At 43.9% G+C, this 22452-nt stretch overlaps 1 protein-coding gene across 1 annotated transcript; it reads right to left on the bottom strand.

Annotated features, from left to right (window-relative positions):
* Nucleotides 1-766: 766 nt before the first annotated feature.
* On the bottom strand, nucleotides 767-11251 carry gusb (glucuronidase, beta). Its single transcript, XM_010867563.3, has 12 exons — nucleotides 10983-11251; nucleotides 10459-10644; nucleotides 10104-10285; nucleotides 9078-9220; nucleotides 8707-8894; nucleotides 5278-5430; nucleotides 4849-5027; nucleotides 3713-3859; nucleotides 2879-2963; nucleotides 2163-2339; nucleotides 1683-1818; nucleotides 767-1121 (listed from the first exon to the last, which is right to left on the bottom strand). Exons 1-12 carry the CDS (start codon nucleotides 11193-11195, stop codon nucleotides 958-960), a joined length of 1953 nt encoding a protein of 650 aa, XP_010865865.2. The 5' UTR covers nucleotides 11196-11251; the 3' UTR covers nucleotides 767-957.
* Nucleotides 11252-22452: the final 11201 nt, after the last annotated feature.

The following is a 22452-nucleotide window of genomic DNA, read 5'->3' as shown; positions in this document are numbered from 1 at the left end:
TTCTGTTGAATTACCTATTTTTACCAAATATTCTGTGGTATGGAAAAAATAATCTCTGAATATTAGCTTAGCAGTGTAACTACAACAGTATACATTTGGAATCCAAACAAACCAGTTTAAGGGATTCTCTTCTAGGAATGTAGGAGATAAATGACACCAGTCGGAATGTTTGAAATGCTCTGAAAACAAGTACAGACTTGACCTGGTTGTTGATTAAATATCACAATATCTGGCTTGCTATGGTCTTAAACACAGGTATCAAACCGATTCCACTGAGGGCCTAGAGGCTGCAGGTTTTTCCTTTAAATTGGTTCCCAGTTCCGACCTAAACCAGGTTAAGGTAGAAATTAACCAGTTAGTAACCTAATTAATCAAGTACAAGGTGGGACTGAAATCCTTTAAACACTCAGCCCTCCGTGGAACCGCTTTGACACCTGTGGTCTAAAACAGTGTTTAACGTAGCGCTGGAGACCTAGAAAGCTATAGATGTGTAAAGTAAGTAAATATTCAGGGATTGTTAATCCTGCATATGTTGGCTCAGTTGGAAATTACGTTACAATTTCTATGACGCAACAGTGTGGATGACCAGCACTACCCGCAGTTATCCACTGTCCATACACATGCTGGTGACAGGATGTTTAATTACACAACCGTGCATAAACTGTCAAGTCAGGGCACAGTATACCACATGGTTGAAAAGTGTTATTTTGATATTCTTAATATTGAGCCAGGAAGTAAAATAATATATATACGCAGAGCCATAACACACATTGGATACAGTACTTTAATCAAATCAACTTCCTATTCATTTACACTGACATGGAACCGCATTCTATTCATATTCATGTATAAAAATGGGTTGATCCCTAAATTAAAGAGTTAGACCGTTGAGGTTGATAATGTGCTGTGGTCCAAATCGTAGTTTTGTGGGCTAAAGAATACGACCGCCATGGTGCATCATGGGTACTTGGGCAGATAGCACGGGTATCTGGCCCAGCTTGGAAGCAGGCCTGTCTCATTGGCCAACCTCCAGTACCTCTCCCTCAAGAGGAAGGCCCCAGCTTTGGGCTGCCTCTGCCGGCTGAAGATGCCTTTCTTGTTTCCGACCACACGGGTCACCGCTGCCGAAAGAGGAACACAGAAAAGGTTGGTACCCAGAACAGCATCCGCGGCACTATGCCCCTAAACCACATGGGGAATCCTTGACCCTTGGTCGGAGACTGTTGAAACGGTGATGTGTTGCTTCACATACAGTAGGTCAACGCTGACGTTGCCACACATTTAAACAGGCAGCTCTGCTTCCACTGTGTTGTATTCAAAATACTCATCCGCCAGTGAAGGAGTCTCTGACATGATTTGTTTAAATGTTAAAAACATGCCACAGGGCGTACTGCAGCCATTCCCAGTCACTAGGTTTATCTCACACTGGGGAATGTGTGTACATTTCACATAAAGACCAGCAGGTCCATGCAAAGTACTGGTATAGTTTCAACATTTTACTGGGCTAGCAATCAGATACTAATCCTTTGTCTACGCCTAGACACATTTCTGTTAAATATTAGCTCAGCTAAGAAAGCAAAGGTGGGCCGTTCTACGTAATTGGTAGGCGTGACATGAATGTTCGCTATGTCAGCCATTTAAATCTATTCCAGTACTACAGGTTTCATTTTATTCATCCTTACTTTGTGCTGTCATGAAATCAGCAAAGTTCCAGATGAGCTCTCCAATGACATATTCCTTCCTCTTCTGGTCAAAAACATCATGGTAGTTCTGTAAGACGATCTTCTGGTACTCCTCGGTGAACATCATGGGAGGATCCTATGGGGAAGAGAAAAGAAAATGTAGCTTTCTATTCAGCCTTCATAAGTTCACTTTATTCTCACCCATTTAAGTATATTTGACAGGATAGAAGTGGGTTGACAATTCAAGAGCTACCACTTAGCTTTCAATTAGTGGTTTTCAACCTGTGTTCTAAGCAAATGTGACAGACTGGCATTCAAACCATTGTTGGCCTCAAAAAGACCTTGAAATCTCAGTTGGTCGCATATCTGTTTGCTTTAGACTAAATGCCAATACTGCACATTCTTTAAACTGTTTCCAACCTGTAAGAATTGTTGCATTGGAACGCTTTCTAGAACAACGGAGAGGTAAAAGGTACTTGCAGTGTGAAGCCCAGGAACCACGTCGGCTCCATATTCACTCTGGATGATGGGTTTCTTGTACTTCCCGTACCAGTTCTCAAACTGGGTGTTGAGCTGGAAGGGGATGACCTCCAGGTGACCCGGGTCATGGTACCAGGAGAAGTAACTGTTCACACAGATAACATCCACGTAGGGAGCCTAGGGAGAGATGGGGTTCACGAGGTCAGCTGACCGCGGAAATACCAGGTCAGCAAGTCGACAGGGTTCAGATTGTTTTGTATTGGTATTGAATTCCAATTATAACGTCTGAAATGATGACCTCTTCAAAACGGACAGAATATATGAGTATGAAACGTTTGAACAGGTAAAGATAGAGTTACCTGCCTCATTTGTTTTTAACTCACTTTGTATTGAATTGAACTTTATTGACATAACTGGCGTGCCTGACATCGTCAACTGTTTGATTAGTCTCAAGTCAAATTTCTACTCAGACTAGCTTATCAGTAGCTTATCATTAGCAGGAAGCCACTGTGGTTGTAGAGTCAGACCTGCTTATTAAACCAGGATGATTGAATTAGGGCCCAGGTATGCCTTCAAAATAGCTCTACATTTTGAAAACAACAGCTTTAGAATCAAGCACAGTCAAAAGCCCATAGACCTAAAATGTGACTCCCTGAGGGAAAACAAAGACTGAAAGCCACAGTACAGTGATTCATCTGTAGACAGGGAAGTATTACCCCTTTGTCCCTGTTGAAGTTACTGTCAGTGATGAAGGTGACGGGACGAGTGGCATCCAGAGATTTGGTATGACCTATAAGTGTCCTGAAACCACAAACAAAAAACATTCACACTGTCGCCTGTTTCACAGCGGAGTTTACAGTTAAATCCAGGGGGTCAGAGGTTAGGGTTCAAAGGTCCATGACCTGTAAAAAGTCAAGCCGTAACACCATCACCACTTAATATCAGGAAATGTCTGAAATCCAACACTAACAACAACCATACTGTTGTTTGCTCCTTGGGGTTTAAGGCCGGGTACTTTGTGACAACTGCTGTTGTAAAAAGGGCTTTATGAATACATTTGATGGATTGATCTCTTTGTTAACTACAATAAAGTTAATCATTGTAATGGCAAGGAATGGTATGTGGAAAACCCTGCTGTTTGACCCAGTCACTCCCTGACCCCAAGTGGCTCAGCCCCACCCAGCGGCAGCTCTTTAAATGGGAGGGGTCAGTCGCAGAATGCCTGCTGCATTCCCCACGCCAGCCAGCCATTCTACCATGCTGCAACTCACCCATACACCCATCTCCACTGTCTAAAGGGTCAAATGGGGGGGGGGTTTCCTCAATGAACTATCGACACCACTGCTCCCAGGAAAAACTGTGGCCTTCACAGTCTTTCGTGGTTCTCTCATTACTGAAAGAGGCATTCAGTAATTGTAAGTTGTGATTTCTGGTAAGAATGAGTAGCCTACATCAATTGTGCACCTGTTCTTTTATCATTTTACCCCTTATATCGTGAGGTGAATGTACATTTTAAGGAAAAAGGCACAGGGATTCAAATGTTTTCTTACTTGAAATAGAATTCAGCAGGGGGCATCTCAGCTGCCGGCTCATTGGCTACAGACCACATGACCACAGAGGGGTGGTTCTTGTCCCTCCTGACCAGTTCGTCCATGACTGCCAGGTGATGCGTCAGAGAGGCGTTCCCAAAACTACGTCTGTGGGGACGAGAGATAGGAGTGTGTTTGTGGAAGTCCCTGATGTTATGGTGGATCCAGTGATGACAGCTAGCCTCCCAGGGGTCCAACACGAGGGGAAATAACATACAGAAATACCTAAAAATATACCAGGAAATCTACACCAAAATCCTTACTCAGACCGAAAGAATGCACTCTCCAGCCTTGTACCTCAATTAAGCTTACAGATACCCAATCCGTCACAAGGAGTCGCTAGAGCTCAATAAGGCGAGCCCATACCACTGCACCACTCAGGGGCACCTTTCCCTTCTTGGATGTGAATTCTCTTTTCACTTGGGAAATATTAATTGGCAAGGAGTTCCATTCAGTATTGTTTTAAATAGATGGGCAGGGCATTGGATGCAGCAAACTCGCATGCTTGTTTTTTTGCCTGTATACACCAATTGGTTTTACGAACACTGAGTATTTTTTAAGATCTTAAAACTAGATATACTTACAGCATTAAGCCATGGTAATTAAGACTAGATATACTTACAGCCTAAAACCATGGTAATTTAGGTTGCAGAGCAATAAAGATGTTGACAGCAACTCAGTCTGTTTTGATCAAGCTGATGTTTTTACTGCAGGCGACAATATTACTGTCAGTAGTCTGATGTAGGTGTGACAGGATAAAAGACGGAATAAACTTAATATGAAAACCGACTAATCAATGTTTTATATACATGCAAGCAAATCAAAGCAGTAAAACAAAGAACTGAAGAAAGTGTATCTTTAAAAATGTCTGACATGCAGGAAGAACACCGGAGGTTTATCCAATAGGTGCACAACGTAGCGAAACTGCCCATCATTTGTTTGCTTCCCACTTTAAGTATAAAAACCTGTCCCGTCACTACTTGACATTGCTGTGGTTAGGAGCCTTGGCAACGTGACTTACATGCACTCCACCAAGAAAGCCGGTCCCTTTGGAGGGGAACACAGAAAGAGGAACCGTCCCCATGCCGATGGCTTACATGTCTTTGATGCCCACGCCGGGACACTCGTCGATGACCACAATGCCGTGACGGTCGGCCATCTGCAAGATCTCCTCAGCGTAGGGGTAGTGGCTGGTCCGGAACGAGTTGGCCCCCAGCCACTTCAGCAGGTTGAAGTCCTTCACAATCAGGGGCCAGTCCAGGCCCTTGCCTCGTATCTGGTGCACACAGACAGCAGGGAAAATAGAACGGTGAACGGGGGAAAATGTCCACACGCTCCCTTTCAAAGATTATTCCACGTGCCTGACTGCGAACTACTGGAAAAAGAGAGGATTCAGCTCCGACACCCATTACTAAAACTCTGCAATTACAGCATGTAACAAGGGAGCCGGTGCGCATCAGCTGTGAGCGTACGGCACATTTCACAGAGGGTTTTGCTGCCCCCTGGCAGGACGACTCAGTACTCACGTCAGCGTCCTCGTGTTTGTTGACTCCATGGAAATAGAAGGGCTTGTTGTTGATGAGGAACTGTGTGCTGGTGACCTGTACGGTACGGATGCCAACGGCCAGAGAGTAAACATCCTCGTAGACGGAACCCTCACTACCCGACGTCATGCGAACCTGGAAGCACACGAGTCGAGAGACGCAATTCATTCGGGGAGGTAAAGATTCCTTCCGAATGTTTGGGATTCAGACAGAAATACAGTGACAGCGACTGACAGGATTCCCAATCCTGCACAGCAGATAATATCTGTTCCAGGCCATTTACTTAAATCTGAACTTTCTGGAAAAAACTCCAGCATGGAGGCTTTTGTAGTACAAGCCCACCATTCACAACTAACACGAAAACAAACCAAGTAATAGAAAATGTGCTATAAATTCCCTGAGTAACCTAACAAAATTAAATCTTATTTCACATTCAGTGGATCACCTAGGTCTTGGAAAATGCATCAAGGAACTGAGCCCAACTTAGCACTTTAAACAAATTAAATAGATTGTGCCAATTCAATGGAAATAAAAAACAGAAATGTAAAAAAAAACATTTAGACCCTCCCTTTCTCAGCAGTCACAGCATGCTCACCATATGGCCTGATCAGCTTTCAACACCGGGATTTGGGCAGTTTCTCCCATTGTTCCCAGCAGATCATCTAAAGCTCTGTTTGACTGGACGTGGAGTGTCGGAGAACTGGTCTCCAGGTTTCCCCACTGATGTACATTTGGGTTCAAGTCTGGGCTTTGGCAGGGCCACTCAGAGACACTCACAGACTGGTCCTGAATCCAACCCTGACTGTCTTGGCTGTGTGCCGCGGGTCGTTGTCGTGCTCAAAAATAAACATTGGCTGAGCTTCTGTGCGCTCTGGATCAGGATCTTTCAACGACCTCTCAGCATTTTGCGCCGTCCATCCTTACCTCAATCCTGACCAGTCTCCCAGTCCCTGTTGCTGAGAAGCATCCCCACAGCATGATGCTCCCACCACCATGCTTCACTGTAGGGATGATATTTGCCAGGTGATGAATGGCACCTTATTTTTGTCAGTTGTAGTGCTTGGCAATCTTTGTATTTGGTATTTAATACAATCTTTGCATTTCATATTTAATATTTTGTATTTGGTCTCACCACACCAGAGAATCTTTGTTCCAATGCTCTCTGAGTCCTTCAGACGGCATTTCATGTCTTTTACTCAGGCGTGACTTCTGTATAGCCACTCCTGAAGGTTACCATAAAGGCTTGATTAATGTGGTGCTGCAGAGATGGCTGTCCTTCTGGCATGTTTTCTTATCTACGCAGAGAAACTCTAAAGCTCTGTTAGAGTGGTAGTTGGGCTTCTGGTAACCTCCCTGACCAAGGCCCTTCTTGCCTGGTTGCTTAGTTTTGCCAGACGGCCAGCTATAGGAAGAGTATTGATGGTTCCAAACTTCATCCATTTCACAATTATGGAAAAAATTAAGAGACCACTGCACCTTTATCATTCATTTCCAAAAAAGTTGAATAGGAAAGTTGTGAGTGAGGAACAGAAGCGTTCAATTAGCAGTGATCTCTTCATTTTAACCCTTCTGTTCCTCACTCAAAACCTTCCTTTTTGACTTTTTTGGAAAGGAAAGAAAAGAAAAAGGTGCAGCTTAATTTTTTCCGGAGCTGCATGCTGATCAAAAACATTAAGGGAACATGTAATTATCACACTATAACACCAAGACAATGAAACGTCAGGAAGATCAATCTGTCCAGTTAGGAAGCATAAGCGATTGTGAATCAATTTCATCTGTTTTGGTGCAAATGAAAGTGACAACAGGTGCACTGGAGAGACAACAGCAAGACAACCCCAAAAAAGGGAACAGTTTTACAGGTGGTGGCCACAGACATTTGCTCTCTCCTTATCCTTCCTGACTGATTCTTGTCTAGTTTTGCATTTTGTTAGTGTTCTTGTCACAACTGGTAGCATTAGGCGGTACCTGCAGCCCATTCAGGTTGCACAGGTAGTCCATCTCCTCCAGGATGGCACATCCATACGTGCCATCACAAGAAGGTATGTATCCTAAGGGTTCCAAGGGCCATGACCAGTAAGAGCATGGAGGAGATACCAGGAGACAAGCCGTTACACGAGAAGAGCAGGACAGGACCGTAGAAGGGCATCAACCCAGCAGCAGGACCGGTATCTGCTCCTTTGTGCGAGGAGGAACAGGAGGAGCCTGCCAGAGCCCTACAGAATGATGTCCAGCGAGCTACTAGTGCGCATGTTTGTGACCATACTGTCAGAAACAAACTCCACGAGGGTGGCATGAGGGCTTGATGTCCTCTACTGGGACCTGTGCTCACAGCCCAGCACCATGCAGCTGGATTTGCATTCGCCAGAGAACACCAGAATTGGCAGGTCCGCCACTGGCGCATCATTCTCTTCACAGATGAGAGCCGATTCACAATGAGCACATGTGACAGACGTAAAAGAGTCTGGAGATGCCCGTTGTGAACGTTATGCTGCCTGCAACATCATCCAGCATGACCAGTTTGGCGGTGGGTCAGTGATGGTCTGGGGTGGCATATCCTTAGAGGGTCGCACAGACCTACACATGCTAGCCAACGGTACCCGGACTGCTGTTAGGTACCGGGATTAAATCCTCTGACCCATCGTCAAGCCTTACGCTGATGCAGTGGGTTCCTCCTGGTACAGGCCAATGCCCAGTTTCATGTGGCCAGAGTGTGTAGGCAGTTCCTGGATTATGAAGGCATTGATGCCATTGACTAGCCCTCGCATTCCCCAGACCTGAATCAAATTGAGAACCTCCAGGACATTATGCATCGGTGCATCTGATGCTGCCAAGTAGCACCACAGACTGTCCAGGAGCTCACTGATGCCCTGATCCAGGTCTGGGAGGAGATCCCCCAGGACACCATCCACCGTTTCATCAGGAGCATGCCCAAAAGTTGTCGGGGGTCCATACACACCACTGAGACACATAAAAAGTTTGAATCCAGACCTCAAAATCTGTCATTTTGTTTTCAACGAATTACACAATGTACAGTATCCGTTAAGATAGTCATCCTTGTATTCTATGGTGGCAAAATACCACCATAGAATACAACTAGGGACAAAGCCCAAAATCCCACCATAGAATACAACTAGGGACAAAGCCCAAATTACCACCATAGAATACATCTAGGGAAAAAGCCCAAAATACCACCAAAGAATACAACTAGGGAAAAAGCCCAAAATACCACCAAAGAATACAACTACAGACAAAGCCCAAAATACCACCATAGAATACAACTAGGGACAAAGCCCAAAATACCACAGTAGAATACAACTAGGGATAAAGCCCAAAATACCACCATAGAATACAACTAGGGACAAAGCCCAAAATACCACCACAGAATACAACTATGGACAAAGCCCAACTGACCTCCAATGAATAAAGATAACCTGGGTTCTCATGCATTAGATAGGGCCACCACAGGTTGACGTCGGTCACTTTGAGGACCCCAGAGGGTCCAGTGGAGGAAGCCACACAGCGGCCATCTTTGTCCGAGAGTGTGACCAGCATCATGGGGGTGGGACTGCCCAGCGCTGACACTTCATAGGAGACTAGACCTAGATGGCAGATGGGAGAAAACACCTCAGAGGAGACTAGTGTCACTTCTGCACTGTTCCACAGAGGCTGGAGCAATGCAGAAATGGACCAGGACAAGGGACATGGATGAACTTGGGAATAAACACATCCAAGTTATCACCCTCAGCACGTGAATAGGAGTGCATCATTTTTGCTGCACTCACCAACGTTGTCAGCGAAGGTTGTCATGACTGTGATGTCGTCCACATACACCTTAGGAGTGGTGTACAACAGCACTGGACGATGCAAACCAGCATAGTTGAAGAAGTCAAAGTTGGTGTTTTGCACAACATAGCCAGCAGGATATCTACGGTACAGACAAAACATATGTATTAAAAATACAATAAATATATTGGAAACACCAAAAGTATTATGAAGGTGGCACACATTCTATATTGTTCCCGCTCTGTATTCCGGCACTTTGTATTTAAACACGAAGGCATTAGGGGGTGTGGTATATAGCCAATCTACCATGGCTACAAGGTTTTAGGCACAATGTGTTGCAGAGTGCCAATATATGGCAATATATCACAAACCCCAAAGATGCCTTATTGCCCAATTGTCCAAGTATTCACAGTATCTTAAATTGGGGGGTGGACTGTGGGCAAATTAGCTTTTTAGATTTTACATTTCATTTGAAATGTATCCAAATATCCTGAAATTAAAGCTGTACTCCAGTCAGTCACACGATCACCCCCCTCACCCTGTCTGGATGTGCGTTCAACCTGTCTGGATGTGCGTTCAACCTGTCTGGATGTGCGTTCAACCTGTCTGGATGTGCGTTCAACCTGTCTGGATGTGCGTTCAACCTGTCTGGATGTGCGTTCAACCTGTCTGGATGTGCGTTCAACCTGTCTGGATGTGCGTTCAACCTGTCTGGATGTGCGTTCAACCTGTCTGGATGTGTCATCAGCATTCAAAAATAGGTCCAGGTGTTTAGGAGGCTATTCATTGCTTTCTCTGTTTTTATTGGCTAGAGTTGGTTGTCAATCTTGTCTTCTAAACCAAACAGTGGCTTACAAGGTGGGAATCTTTACCTAGAAATGAATTTTACTGTGACTGTAGTAGCTCTTTAAGTCTGACCTTCAAACCTGTGGTCTTTGCATTATTTCAAATGCAAGGTTCTGGAAAACAGAGCCAAAAAGCAATTTTTCCCCCTGACTGTCCAAATACTTTTGTGGTCCCATCACCTGGAGGGGTCGTCGATGTGTTGGATCGTCCCCGGGGGGAGAGTCTGGAGGGTCAAAGTGTTGTTTACCGCTACGGTGATCCGGCAGGCCGCGTCTGGCCCCTTACGGAGGACCTCGCCTATCTCGGCCTCGAAGGGAAGATGGCCGCCGTTGTGCTCCGTCACTTTGACCCCATTCACCCACTGACAGGTAGAGAAATCACCGGAATATACAACGTGTGGCCAGACAGAACAACAGGCAATGGGGGGAGTGTACACTGCAGATTAACTCGCAATGACGAGGATGTGGTGAGTTTTTTACATCGGGCCTAATGGAAAATGAAAACAAAGTCATAAAGGACGTGCAAGACACTAACCACCACTGAGTAGTAGTGGGCACTCCCAACCCTCAGCACGATTCTGGTCCTCGCGTCAGACACCCAACGTGACGGAACCAACACCTCCCTCTCATACCAGACCCAGCCAATGAAGTCCCGCAGTCGTGGGTCCTGTGTGATGTCATTGTAGCTGGCGGGTACTGGCATGTCAATCACAGGACCAGTCTAGACAAACCCACACAGACAAAAAAAGTGAGCGAAAAGAGGAGGCAGGAATGAATGGCAACAAGTGTTTACTTTACAATCATGTTTACTTGAATTATCTTGCAGACAATTAAACACAAAGTATTACGCATTTGTTAATATGCATGATCATTCTTGGCAGGATGAACGGGATGTCAAGTTGGTGGTATGAAAGTTAATCATAACTTATTTTTGCAAACACAGACTAAAAAAACAAGACGATTATACAAAGTACCATATACCGACAACACAAACGGAAGAATATGGGCTGATTCATACTCTACATCGGTATTTGTGTTTTTTTAACATAGTCCATTTACCTCTGCAAGGCGACTTTTGTACCACTCCTGTTCGAAGCCCACGTTCCTGCTAGGCGACATGTCTGCTCGGAAGTTCCAAAGACCGTTCAACTCTTTAATTTCTCGCGACGACGACTCTTGAGGAAAGAGCATACCACTGTCCTGCAAACAACCGACATTCCATAAAGTAGACAGGAATAAAAAAAGATTTACTAGCCTTCCTGGTAGCTCCATTGCAGCACTCCAAAAAACTGCTTTGGCTGCTGCATGCGGAAGATAGTCACATGACAAACTCTTGATGTATGTCACGTGATGACGTGGTCATTTAGTAGTTAAACTGCAAAACAGCAAAAAAAACATGCAAACGTTCTGAAACAGTAATTAACATTTCATTTGTGACATTTGTTTTTTGAAAAATTCTTAAAATTATTACTGCAGAATCAGTAGAATATTACCTAAAAATCTATATTTGTTTTGGGTGTTAGCTCCTACATTGTGAAATTGAACTGTGGCCTATCCATAAACAGTTCTGGTTGGTCTAAAAAGTAATTTAGTGTCTGGCAGGCTGTGTTTCAAACCTGCGACTTTCAGCTCCCCAGCCGTGTTAACTATATGTGCACATTTGGAGGGGTGGGTAGTGACTTCACAAAGGGCACTATAGTACTCCCACAAGAGAGTGTTTCTACCCCCACCAAAGAGGAGAGCATGTCCTCACGCTTCACTATACCATGTTCTTCACAGAGACATGTCACTCCAATGGCCATTTGAGCCAATCCCACTTCTGACAACAATGTGGCATTTGGCAGGCAGTGTTTTGAACCTGTGACCTTTGGTTCCCCAACTGTGCACACTACTCACTGCTCCAAATAGGGACATCCCATTTGGAGGGGTGGGTAGCGGCCTCATTAAGGCTGCTACATTAATAATGCAAGACAAAGTCTGTTTGCCCTTCCTGAACTGCGTAGAGCAACGCGTCCTTTAGTCAACGCCTAGATGGCGCCAGTGTCCAAGAAAAACAGGAGCCCGCTCAATACCTTTCATTCAGAAATCGAGCCTTCAGGTCAGAGCCCATAATGAGATAACAAAATGAAAACCCTGGGTGTGTAGTGTGGGACAGAAGTGGAAATACGCTCATTGTGTGTATAATAGTATGAGATTGGGTGTCCCCCTATGACAGAGTGAAACTGTCTGCCTCATATCCAATGACAGAGATGATCTGTCTGATATCTATTGAGAGAAGATCCTCAAATCCAGAACCTTTTTTTTTTTTTACATTTAAGTACTTAACACTCCTATCTAGGTTTACTTACATTGTTGATGATACGAGGGTAAAGGGCCAGAATGGAAAATGAAGCCAGGACTCCCATTCTTACAATAAGTGCCATGGACTTTTCCGTGAGCACTGATTCAGGACATCCATTTAATCATCCACCTGTGATATGACACCCTTCACTGCCTCGGGGGAATTAGGATTTAAGTTTTGGATGCCAGGGAAACGATCCCCTGCTGGCCCTCCAACACCCGTTTCAGCAGCATCTGGTTACCCATCCAGAGACGCAGCAGCACAGAGGCAACCCAGCAGGGCAATGGAGGTTGTTATGTCGCTAGCCAATGGCCAATGACAGAGAGGATCCATTCATCGGGATATGAGGTCACCGCCTACACAATAATGTTGCCAACGAGATCATAATGTTGTCATAGTGTTGTCTCTGTAGAATCATGTAATACATAATGAAAATTACTGACTCGCGTATGACTTATTTGGTGGGTGGTTGGGTGGGGCGGTAGAATAAAAAATTCTAAAATTGTATCCATTCACTCTGGATTCGGGCAAAACATGTTTCTGTTATTAATGAGTTCATTTCCTGTTCGTGTCAAAGTCTTTTTCCTGCTTATTGTTATTCATTGTATAAACATGTTTTGTTTCTGAATGAAACACATTTATTAGGAGGGGGTAAAGCCAGGAACAGTCTCATTTGTGATATCTTTCTGTGAGCCAGCACCCGTGCAGCCTATGCAGATTGCAAGTCATTTGGAAGCTTCTCCCAAACTTCTCCTGGGGCCCACACCTGAATCAACTTATTAACTAATTAACAAACCCTTACCTGTTGAATTAGTTGAGCTAGTTCTGGGATACATCTAATAGATGGAATGGCTGGGGGGGGCCCCAGTGAGGTTTGGGAACCACTTGTCTAGACCAAACCAGTCCAAGTTTCATATCTTTATGGAAGGCTAGACACTCCAAACTGACTCTTATTCTTTTTGAATAACATGCACCTGTTTTGGGGCACCTGATGAATTTAAACTGTCATGTGACCAAAAAGGTAAGGGGGTACGGGCTCTTTGCACTTTATCAAGTTGCATGTGGTCAGAATTTGACTAAGATACCCAGGTGTCCAAATGTGTAAACAATGATCTACTATGTGAAATGATGTGCCCACCCACTGGTCTACCACGTGAAATGATGTGCCCACCCACTGGTCTACCATGTGAAATGATGTGCCCATCCACTGTCCTACCATGTGAAATGATATGCCCACCCACTGGTCTACCACGTGAAATGATGTGCCCACCCACTGGTCTACCATGTGAAATGATGTGCCCATCCACTGTCCTACCATGTGAAATGATGTGCCCACCCACTGGTCTACCATGTGAAATGATGTGCCCATCCACTGTCCTACCATGTGAAATGATGTGCCCATCCACTGTCCTACCATGTGAAATGATATGCCCACCCACTGGTCTACCATGGTGCAGTTCAAAGGGCGGTCGACTTTGTTCCACCTGGGTCCAGGACACAGTGAAATACATTTCAACATTCACAGCCTTTGCCATATGCACAGAATCTGTCTGTCAGCACCAGTTTGAATGATACGATCTTATCTTCCCTGACTCTGCAGTTCTGGTTTGTAACAATGTGACACCCTTCAGAAGTGGACCTTTGATTTGGTCTGAGTATTACATTGAGTTTCATTTTCTTGCCCTCTAACTGTTTTTGTAGAGCCAGGTTAAGGTGGCCCTGCACCCTCCAATCTTACCGGGGAGTGGTTGGGGGGGGCGTGGGATCAGTTTTAGGTTTGGGGAATCCTGGTGTAGAGTCAGCTGAGGAGGGGTAAGAGCACGCATCCTTGCGGTTCACCAGTGCCGATGGGTGTTGTGTTGAGTCCTGGGGTCAGGATATCAGTGATCCACTGACAGATAGCTCAGGATACTTGTAGTTTTGCCAATCTGTCATGTAGGAGTTTTGTGATGATTGTGCTCTGGGAAAAATTAATAGACCACTGCAAAATTATCTCTGGTTTTACTATTCATAAGTTTGTGTTTGGGTAAAATGAACAGTTTTATTCTATAAACTACTGACAACATTAATCCCAAATAAAAAAATTGGCATTTAGAGTATTTATTTGTAGAATATAACAGCTGGTCAAAATAACAAAAAAAATATGCAGACCTAAAATAATGCAAAGAAAACAAATGAATATTCATTTTTCAACAACAAAATTCTAATGTTTCAATATTTGGTTGAATAACCCTGAATTTTAATCACAGCTTTCTAGTGTCTTGGCATGCTCTCCACCAGTCTGTCACATTGCTGTTGGATGACTTTATGCCACTCCTGGCACAAATATTCAAGTAGCTCGGCTTTGTTTGATGGCTTGTGACCATCCATCTTCCTCTTAAATCAAATTCCAGAGGTTTTCAATGGGGTTTAGGTCTGGAGATTGGGCTGGCCATGACAGGGTCTTGATCTGGTGGTCCTCCATCCTCACCTTGATCGACCTGGCTGTGTGGCATGGAGCATTTTCCTGCTGGAAAAAACTATTCTCAGAGTTGGGGAACATTGTCAGAGCAGAAGGAAGCAGGTGTTCTTCCAGGATAACCTTGTACTTGGCTAGATTCATGCGTCCTTCACAAAGGACAAAGCTTTTCTTTTCAACTCTTTTGTTATGCTGAATAGTTATTTTTTTTAATTCAAATTACCTTTGAGGTACTACTTGCACTGTTTTTGCCATCCAGCTGGTCCTATTGCAAGAGGATAGTGATGACCACAGCAGTGGTTTTTATACTTTCCCTCATTAAATTAAATTTGGTTCAGGTAATCACCTAATCAGTACCTCGTTAAGTAAAATGAGGTGTGCTGTGTTGGAATTTAACAGACACTGGAATGGAATGGCTGTCATACATGTAGAGATGCTGATTTAAGAAAAATTAGGAGCTGTTGTTTTTTGAAATATTTTCTCTGGGTGCCACTAGACTGTAGAAACTGAAATGATCCTTTGTTTCTTTGACATTTTCATGTAATTCATCTTGAGTTAATCTATTTTTCTGTTATTTAGAAAATTATTGAATTAAGTTAGTTAAATATGTTTTCTATTTATACAATTAGGTTGGGAACTATTTGGACGCAGACACTATTTTCATAATTCTGGCTCTGTACGCCACCACAATGGATTTGAAATGAAACAACCAAGATGCTACTGAAGTGCAGACATTCAGCTTTAATTCAAGTGGTTGAACAAAAATATTATATGAAAAATGTAGGAATTGCAACCATTTATATACACAGTCCACTTATTTCAGGGGCTCAAATGTAATTGGACAAATTAACACAGTCATAAATAAAATGTTCATTTTTAATACTTGGTCGAGAATCCTTTGCAGGCAATGACTGCTTGAAGTCTAGAACGCATGGACATCACCAAAGGCTGGTTTTCCTCCTTTGTGATGCTCTGTCAGGCATTTACTACAGCTGTCTTCAGTTGCTGTTTGTTCATGGGTCTTTCTGCCTTCAATATTGTCTTCAGCAAGTGAAATACATGCTCGATCAGGTTGATTTCAGGTGATTGAATCGGCCCTTGCAGAATATTCCACTTCTTTGTCTCAAAGAAAATCCTGGGTTGCTTTCACAGTATGTTTTGGGTCATTGTCCATCTGTAAAGTGAAGCGCTGTCCAATCAACTTAGCTGAATTTGTCTGAACCTGAGCAGACAGTATATCCCTATACACTTCAGAATTCATCCGGCTGCTTCTGTCTTCTGTCAAATCATCAATAAACACTAGTGACCCAGTGCCATTGAAAGCCAGGCATGCCCATGCCATCACACTGCCTCCACCGTGTTTTACAGATGGTGTAGTATCAGTACCGTGCACAGACCTTCCGAGGGGCATGTGCTGAATCTGAAATAGAGGGCGGAGTTGTCTCGGATAATGATATGCCTACCGCCTGGAGAGTGTTCTTCACTTGGCTGAATGTTGTGAAGCGTTTTTTCTTTACCATGGAAAGGATCCTACAATCATGCACCCCAGTTGTCTTCCATAAACGTCCAGTTCTATTTGTGTTGCAGAGCTCACCAGTGTGTTCTTTTTTTCTCTGAATGTATCAAACTGTTGATTTGGCCACTCCTAATGTTCCTGCGATCTCAAATCAAATCAAATTTATTTATAAAGCCCTTTTTACAACAGCAGTTGTCACAAAGTGCTTTACAGAGACACCCGGCCTTAAACCCCAAGGAGCAAACAACAGTAGTGTTGAATTTCAGTGGCTAGGAAAAACTCCCTAAGGTCGAATTTTAGGAAGAAACCTAGAGAGGACCCCGGCTCAGAGGGGTGACCAGTCCTCTTCTGGCTGTGCCGGGTGAGATATTAAGAGTCCAAATGGAATAATAAATACATTTCTCTGGGCTAAATCCAGAGTCTATTTGAATTTAGACTAGGTCAGAAGTATGACCAGGTGGACAAGGACAGGGACAGCAACGGGCCCCCCAAACCAGGTAATCCGCAGGTGTGGACCAGGACCTCATCTCCTTCTAAAATGTAAAACTGGAGTAAACTGAGAAAAGTTAGTAGTACATCCCTCATGTCCCCCAGCACAATAATATAGCAGCGTAACACCTTGGAACTGAGACGGGGGGGGGGTCCGGTGACACTGTGGCCCTACCCGGGGGAGGCCCCGGACAGGGCCCAACAGGCAGGAAATCAATCCACCCACATTGCCAGGCATCAACCAAAGGGACACCCACCAACCGCAACCTCCCTGATGGATTTATTTTGCAGCTTAAGGATGGCCTGTTCCACTTGCATTGAGAGCGGCCTTTGATTGGGTTCACAGCAACAGCTTCCAAATGTGAATGCCACACCTGGAATCACTGATGGAGACATAACGAAGGAATAGCCCACACCTGTCCATGGAAACAGCTTTTGGGTCAATTGTCCAATTACTTTTAGTTCCTTGAAAAAGAGGGGTCTACATATTAAAGAGCTGTAATTCCTAAACCCTTCCTCCAATTTGGATGTGAATACCCTCACATTAAGGCTGAGAGACTGCACTTTAAAAGCCCATATTCATTATTTAACTGTAACTGGAATATATTTTGGTAAACAGCCAAAATAACAAAACTTGGGTCAGTGTCCAATTATTTCTGGACCTAACTGTAGATGTAGGGATGCCTTCAGATAATTCATCCGCTTGTTTAGAGAAATAAATATTGATGTTTTTTGAGTAAAAAGTAACATGTTAGTTAGTATGTTTAGGGCAACATGTCCCACCCCTTTATGTTTGATCTTTCACCTGTTTGGGCAAAAATGAAGTATACTTCCTAGTACACTGAAATATACTACTAATTTTTTTATTTCAAATAAATTATATATTGTTTGAACCAAACATGTTCAGTAAGGAAGGTGATTATCAGGCTTAACCTGGTTTACTGTTTCAAGTACAACCTGAAATTCTTAGTCCAAATTTCACAAGCTGCAATTCTACATATCATGTATTGCTTTACTCGAACACATTCAATAAAAGAAGACAGTTGGCAGGCTTTGTCTGGTTTTATGGTTTTACAACCGAAAATTGTTAGTCCACATTTCACAAGCAACTAGGCTACACTGCAAAAAATATATGTCTCATCAGATATTTTTATCTTGCCTTCAGGTTAAAAATATAACCATAATTAAAATTAGGTAGCAAATATCTCCTCAACAGTGGCGGTTGCTGGTCTTTCAAAGAGGGGAAGCTCATTTCGATCTACATTATAACCCTCTGATGGTCTTCATTTGTAGTGACACTCGGGGTCTTTTGCACCCCAGACAATAACATTTAATTTTGTAACAGAACAATATATATATATTTTTTTACAAATATAATTTGACTCTGTTTATTAATGGTTTATTAAAGTGCAGCGACTGCAGTAATGCGGTCGATGTATCGGTCTGTCGTGGTGAAGAAAGAGCTGAGCCGCAAGGCAAAGCACTCGATTTACCAGTCAATCTACGTTCCTACTCTCACCTGAGGTCATGAGCTTTGGGTCATGACCGAAAGGACAAGATCCCGGATACAGGCGGCCGAAATGAGCTTTCTCCGCAGGGTGGCTGGGCGATCCCTTAGAGATAGGGTGAGAAGCTCGGTCACCCGGGAGGAGCTCAGAGTAGAGCCGCTGCTCCTCCACATCGAGAGGGGTCAGCTGAGGTGGCTTGGGCATCTGTTCCGGATGCCTCCTGGACGCCTTCCCGGGAAGGTGTTCCGGTCCCGTCCCACCGGGAGGAGACTCCGGGGAAGACCTAGGACACGCTGGAGGGACTATGTCTCCCGGCTGGCCTGGGAACGCCTTGGTGTCCCCCCGGAAGAGCTAGAGGAAGTGTCTAGGGAGAGGGAAGTCTGGGCATCTCTGCTTAGACTGCTGCCCCCGCGACCCGGCCCCGGATAAGCGGAAGAAGATGAATGAATGAATGGCTTCGCTAAAATCAGGTCGAATCACTGTCTGCCATTGTGCGCAGTTTCATCCACGTACGACGCTAGCCTAGCCTACTACTGTATATGAATGAATGAACTATCTAAAATAAAATAAAATTTACTTGGTAAAACTGAAACAAGGATTGTGGTGTAGCCTATAATTGTGTGAAATGTATGATGCAAATCGGCTAGCAATTTCGCCAAACAAATATCAAGAAATATTACAGCAGTTTGTCTTTCAAAAACACTTAAGAAATCCGCGATGGGACTGAGCGCGAAATAGCTTCAGTGACTTCTTATAGTACAGACCGCTGTCAGTCAAAAGCAGATGCAGTTTGACAGATCGTCAGATCCTCCAATCACCGCGGAAGACCGATTAACGCGTTTTAACGCATTTTTTGTCAATAAAATCTTTACACAATAGTACATATTTGACCATATTATTTTTGTTGACATTATAGGGGACGCAGAGCTTCCCTTGCAGTCTTAAAGAAATCCCCACTGCTTCTCAAATATTGTAACATTTTCATATTCTTTAAAGATTTTTTTTTCAATATAGCTCAAAACAAATGTTGACAATTGTTTGGTATTTTTATACGAGGAGGTCCTTTAGAAATTATGTTGGCTTCACTAGGGTGTTAAGAAAACTCCCACTGCTATGTGGCCTTGGTAAATTGTGGTGGTCATTCATGTTGCAAGGTTCATTGTAGATCAGTTGCCTATAGTTTAGAGTGCAGAGGAAAGCAATGTATTCTATCGAGTTTAAAGCTAATGTATTCTATTGAGTTTGAAGTCAATGTATTCTATTGAGGTTGAAGTCAATGTATTCTATTGAGTTTGAAGCCAATGTATTCCATTGAGAAAACAGATGCCTGAAAAGGACAGATCTTCCAATGGGCGGGGCTTCCACATTGCCACCCACAGGCTTGTTGAGGTGTTTTATGCATGCTGAGAAGCTGGGTGGTTCGAGCCCTAAGTGTTGATTAGTTGAATGCTGGGGTTCTCCACATAGCTCAGTCAGTGAGAGGATGGTACTTATAATACCAGGGTTGTGGGTTTGATTCCCACGGTGAGCATGGACAAAAGAAGTCTGAAAATATATCCACAAACTACTGTAAGTTGCTGTGGATTAGAGTGTCTGTAATAAAACTTACTGTGTGCACATTTTTATGACAAATTATGTTGGGATCCACTTGATGACAGCAATAAGGTACCTCAGGTGAGATGCATCCTGCCGAAGTTCTTCCCTTCACTGTGGTATATTGGAATATGGCCCACCTCCTCTGGCCTAGCTAAAAGCTAACTGAGGTTACGCTACCTGGGTCTCCACTCCTATAAATACACTATGTTTTCCTTTCTGTACATTTTTGGTCAAATAGTGGTCTTTTCTTTCTCTTTGGACATTTAAGGATGAATGCGTGATTTTCAATTGTTTGTCATGTCCAATTTAAAGAAGCATCCCGTACACACAGTCAGCCTCTACAGTAAAATTCAACACAAGTGATCTGCACTGTGAAAAACCATTAAAAGAAAATACAGTGCTTGAAGGAATTTGTAGCGCAACAGGGAGTCAGCTCAATCATTTATTTACTCAGCTGTGGTCCTTTGGGAAGGAGGCACTTCTCTAGGGAACACAAGACCCGTTCCCCCATGTCTCGGTGTTGGGTAGGCAGGACACGAGGCGCAGAGTTAGGGAACATCCTTTCAATGTCCTTCTTGCCAACACAACGAGGAAAACAACAAAAGGAGCGTATGAACGGGAACTGAAGAGAAGCAAAACACAACACTAACAACAAACAGTGACCAACAAATGAATGCAGAACCAAAGCAACTTTAAAAGGATCCTGAATCAGAGGCAATTGGGAGCAGCTGCCTCTGATTGGGGATAATGAAATATAAGCAGAGATGCCAAGAGGCACCACAGCCATGACCTGACCCTCCACCCTGGCCAGGAGTTTTCTCTAACCACGTTTGACCAACAGGTCAGGGATGAAGAGGTTAAAAGGGTGCTTGTCTCACTAACAGAGTAGAATAAAGAGACATTCTGTGGTATATCAGCAACGTCTGCTTTTCAGTTGATTGAACGTCTGTCATTAACAAATTAATATTGATTCCATTGGCGGGCGTTCAATCACCTGTGTTATGTGATTCCATTGGCGGGCAGTTAATCACCAGTGCTATGGGATTCCATGGGCGGGCAGTCAATCACCAGTGTTATGTGATTCCATGGGCAGGCAGTCAATGACCAGTGTTATGTGAGTCCATTGGCGGGCAGTTAATCACCAGTGCTATGTGATTCCATGGGCAGGCAGTCAATGACCAGTGTTATGTGATTCCATGGGCGGGCAGTCAATCACATGTGTTATATGATTCCATGGGCGGGCAGTCAGTCACCAGTGTTATATGATTCCATGGGCAGGCAGTCAATGACCAGTGTTATGTGATTCCATGGGCAGGTTGTCAATCACATGTGTTATATGATTCCATGGGCAGGCAGTCAATCACCAGTGTTATATGATTCCATGGGCGGGCAGTCAATCACCAGTGTTATATGATTCCATGGGCGGGCAGTCAATCACCAGTGTTATGTGATTCCATGGGCAGGCAGTCAATCACCAGTGTTATATGATTCCATGGGCAGGCAGTCAATCACCAGTGTTCCTCCTGAACGGAATGGGACAGAAACCCCAGAGGCCCCCGTGGTCCTCATAACCTTTGATGACATTTCTGCAGCTTATAGCAAGGGGTGCGATAAGTTCCACTCCACAGGTCGCTGCCGTCATTGGCTTACAACCCATGCAGGTAAATTCAGACAGCCCACCTGACTGAAACATGCAGAGATCCAATGCTGTTTCAGACCTGCTGTCAGTCTGTTTAGGTACGAGGGCTTTAGAAAAGTGGTTGAAAAGGGGTTGAGACAATGATATCAATGTGACACCAAATCTGAAACCATTTGATACTGTGCAAAATTGTCATCTACAGTGAGGGAAAGTAATTATCAGTCTAGAATTTTAATGGTAGGTTTATTTGAACAGTGAGAGACAGAATAACAACAACAAAATCCAGAAAAATACAGGTAAAACATTTTATAAATTGATTTGCATTTTAATGAGTGAAATACGTTTTCGAGCCTTCTGCAAAACATGACTTAGTACTTGGTGGAAAAACCCTTGTTGGTAATCACAGAGGTCAGACGTTTCTTGTAGTTGGCCACCTGGTTTGCACACATTTCAGGAGGGATTTGTCCAACTCCTCTTTGCAGAACTTCTCCAAGTCATTAAGGTTTTCCCTCCAGAGATTTTCTATGTGATTAAGGTCTGGAGACTGGCTAGGCCACTCCAGGACCTTAATGTGCTTCTTCATGAGCCACTCCTTTGTTGCCTTGGCCGTGGTGTTTTGGGTCATTGTCATGCTGGAATACCCATCCACAACCCATTTTCAATGCCCTGGCTGAGGGAAGGTTTGACAGTACATGGCCTCGTCCATCGTCCCTTTGATGCGATTAAGTTGTCCTGTCCCATTAGGAGAAAAACACCCCCAAAGCATAATGTTTCCACCTCTTCCGCCAAAGTGCTCGATTTTGGTCTCATCTGACCACAACACTTTCACCAAGTTCTCCTCTGAATCATTCAGATGTTCATTGGCAAACTGTACATGTGCTTTCTTGAGCAGCTTGGCGATGGTATTGTAGTCCATTTCAGCCTTGTGTAGGTCTTCAGTCTTGTCCCTGACATCCTTGGATGGCTCTTTGGTCTTGGCCAT

The sequence above is a fragment of the Esox lucius genome, chromosome 7 (genome assembly GCF_011004845.1).
Source record: "Esox lucius isolate fEsoLuc1 chromosome 7, fEsoLuc1.pri, whole genome shotgun sequence".
Lineage (NCBI taxonomy): Eukaryota > Metazoa > Chordata > Actinopteri > Esociformes > Esocidae > Esox > Esox lucius.
Note: the sequence above shows the minus strand (reverse complement) of the source record. Positions and strands in the feature narration are given on the sequence as shown.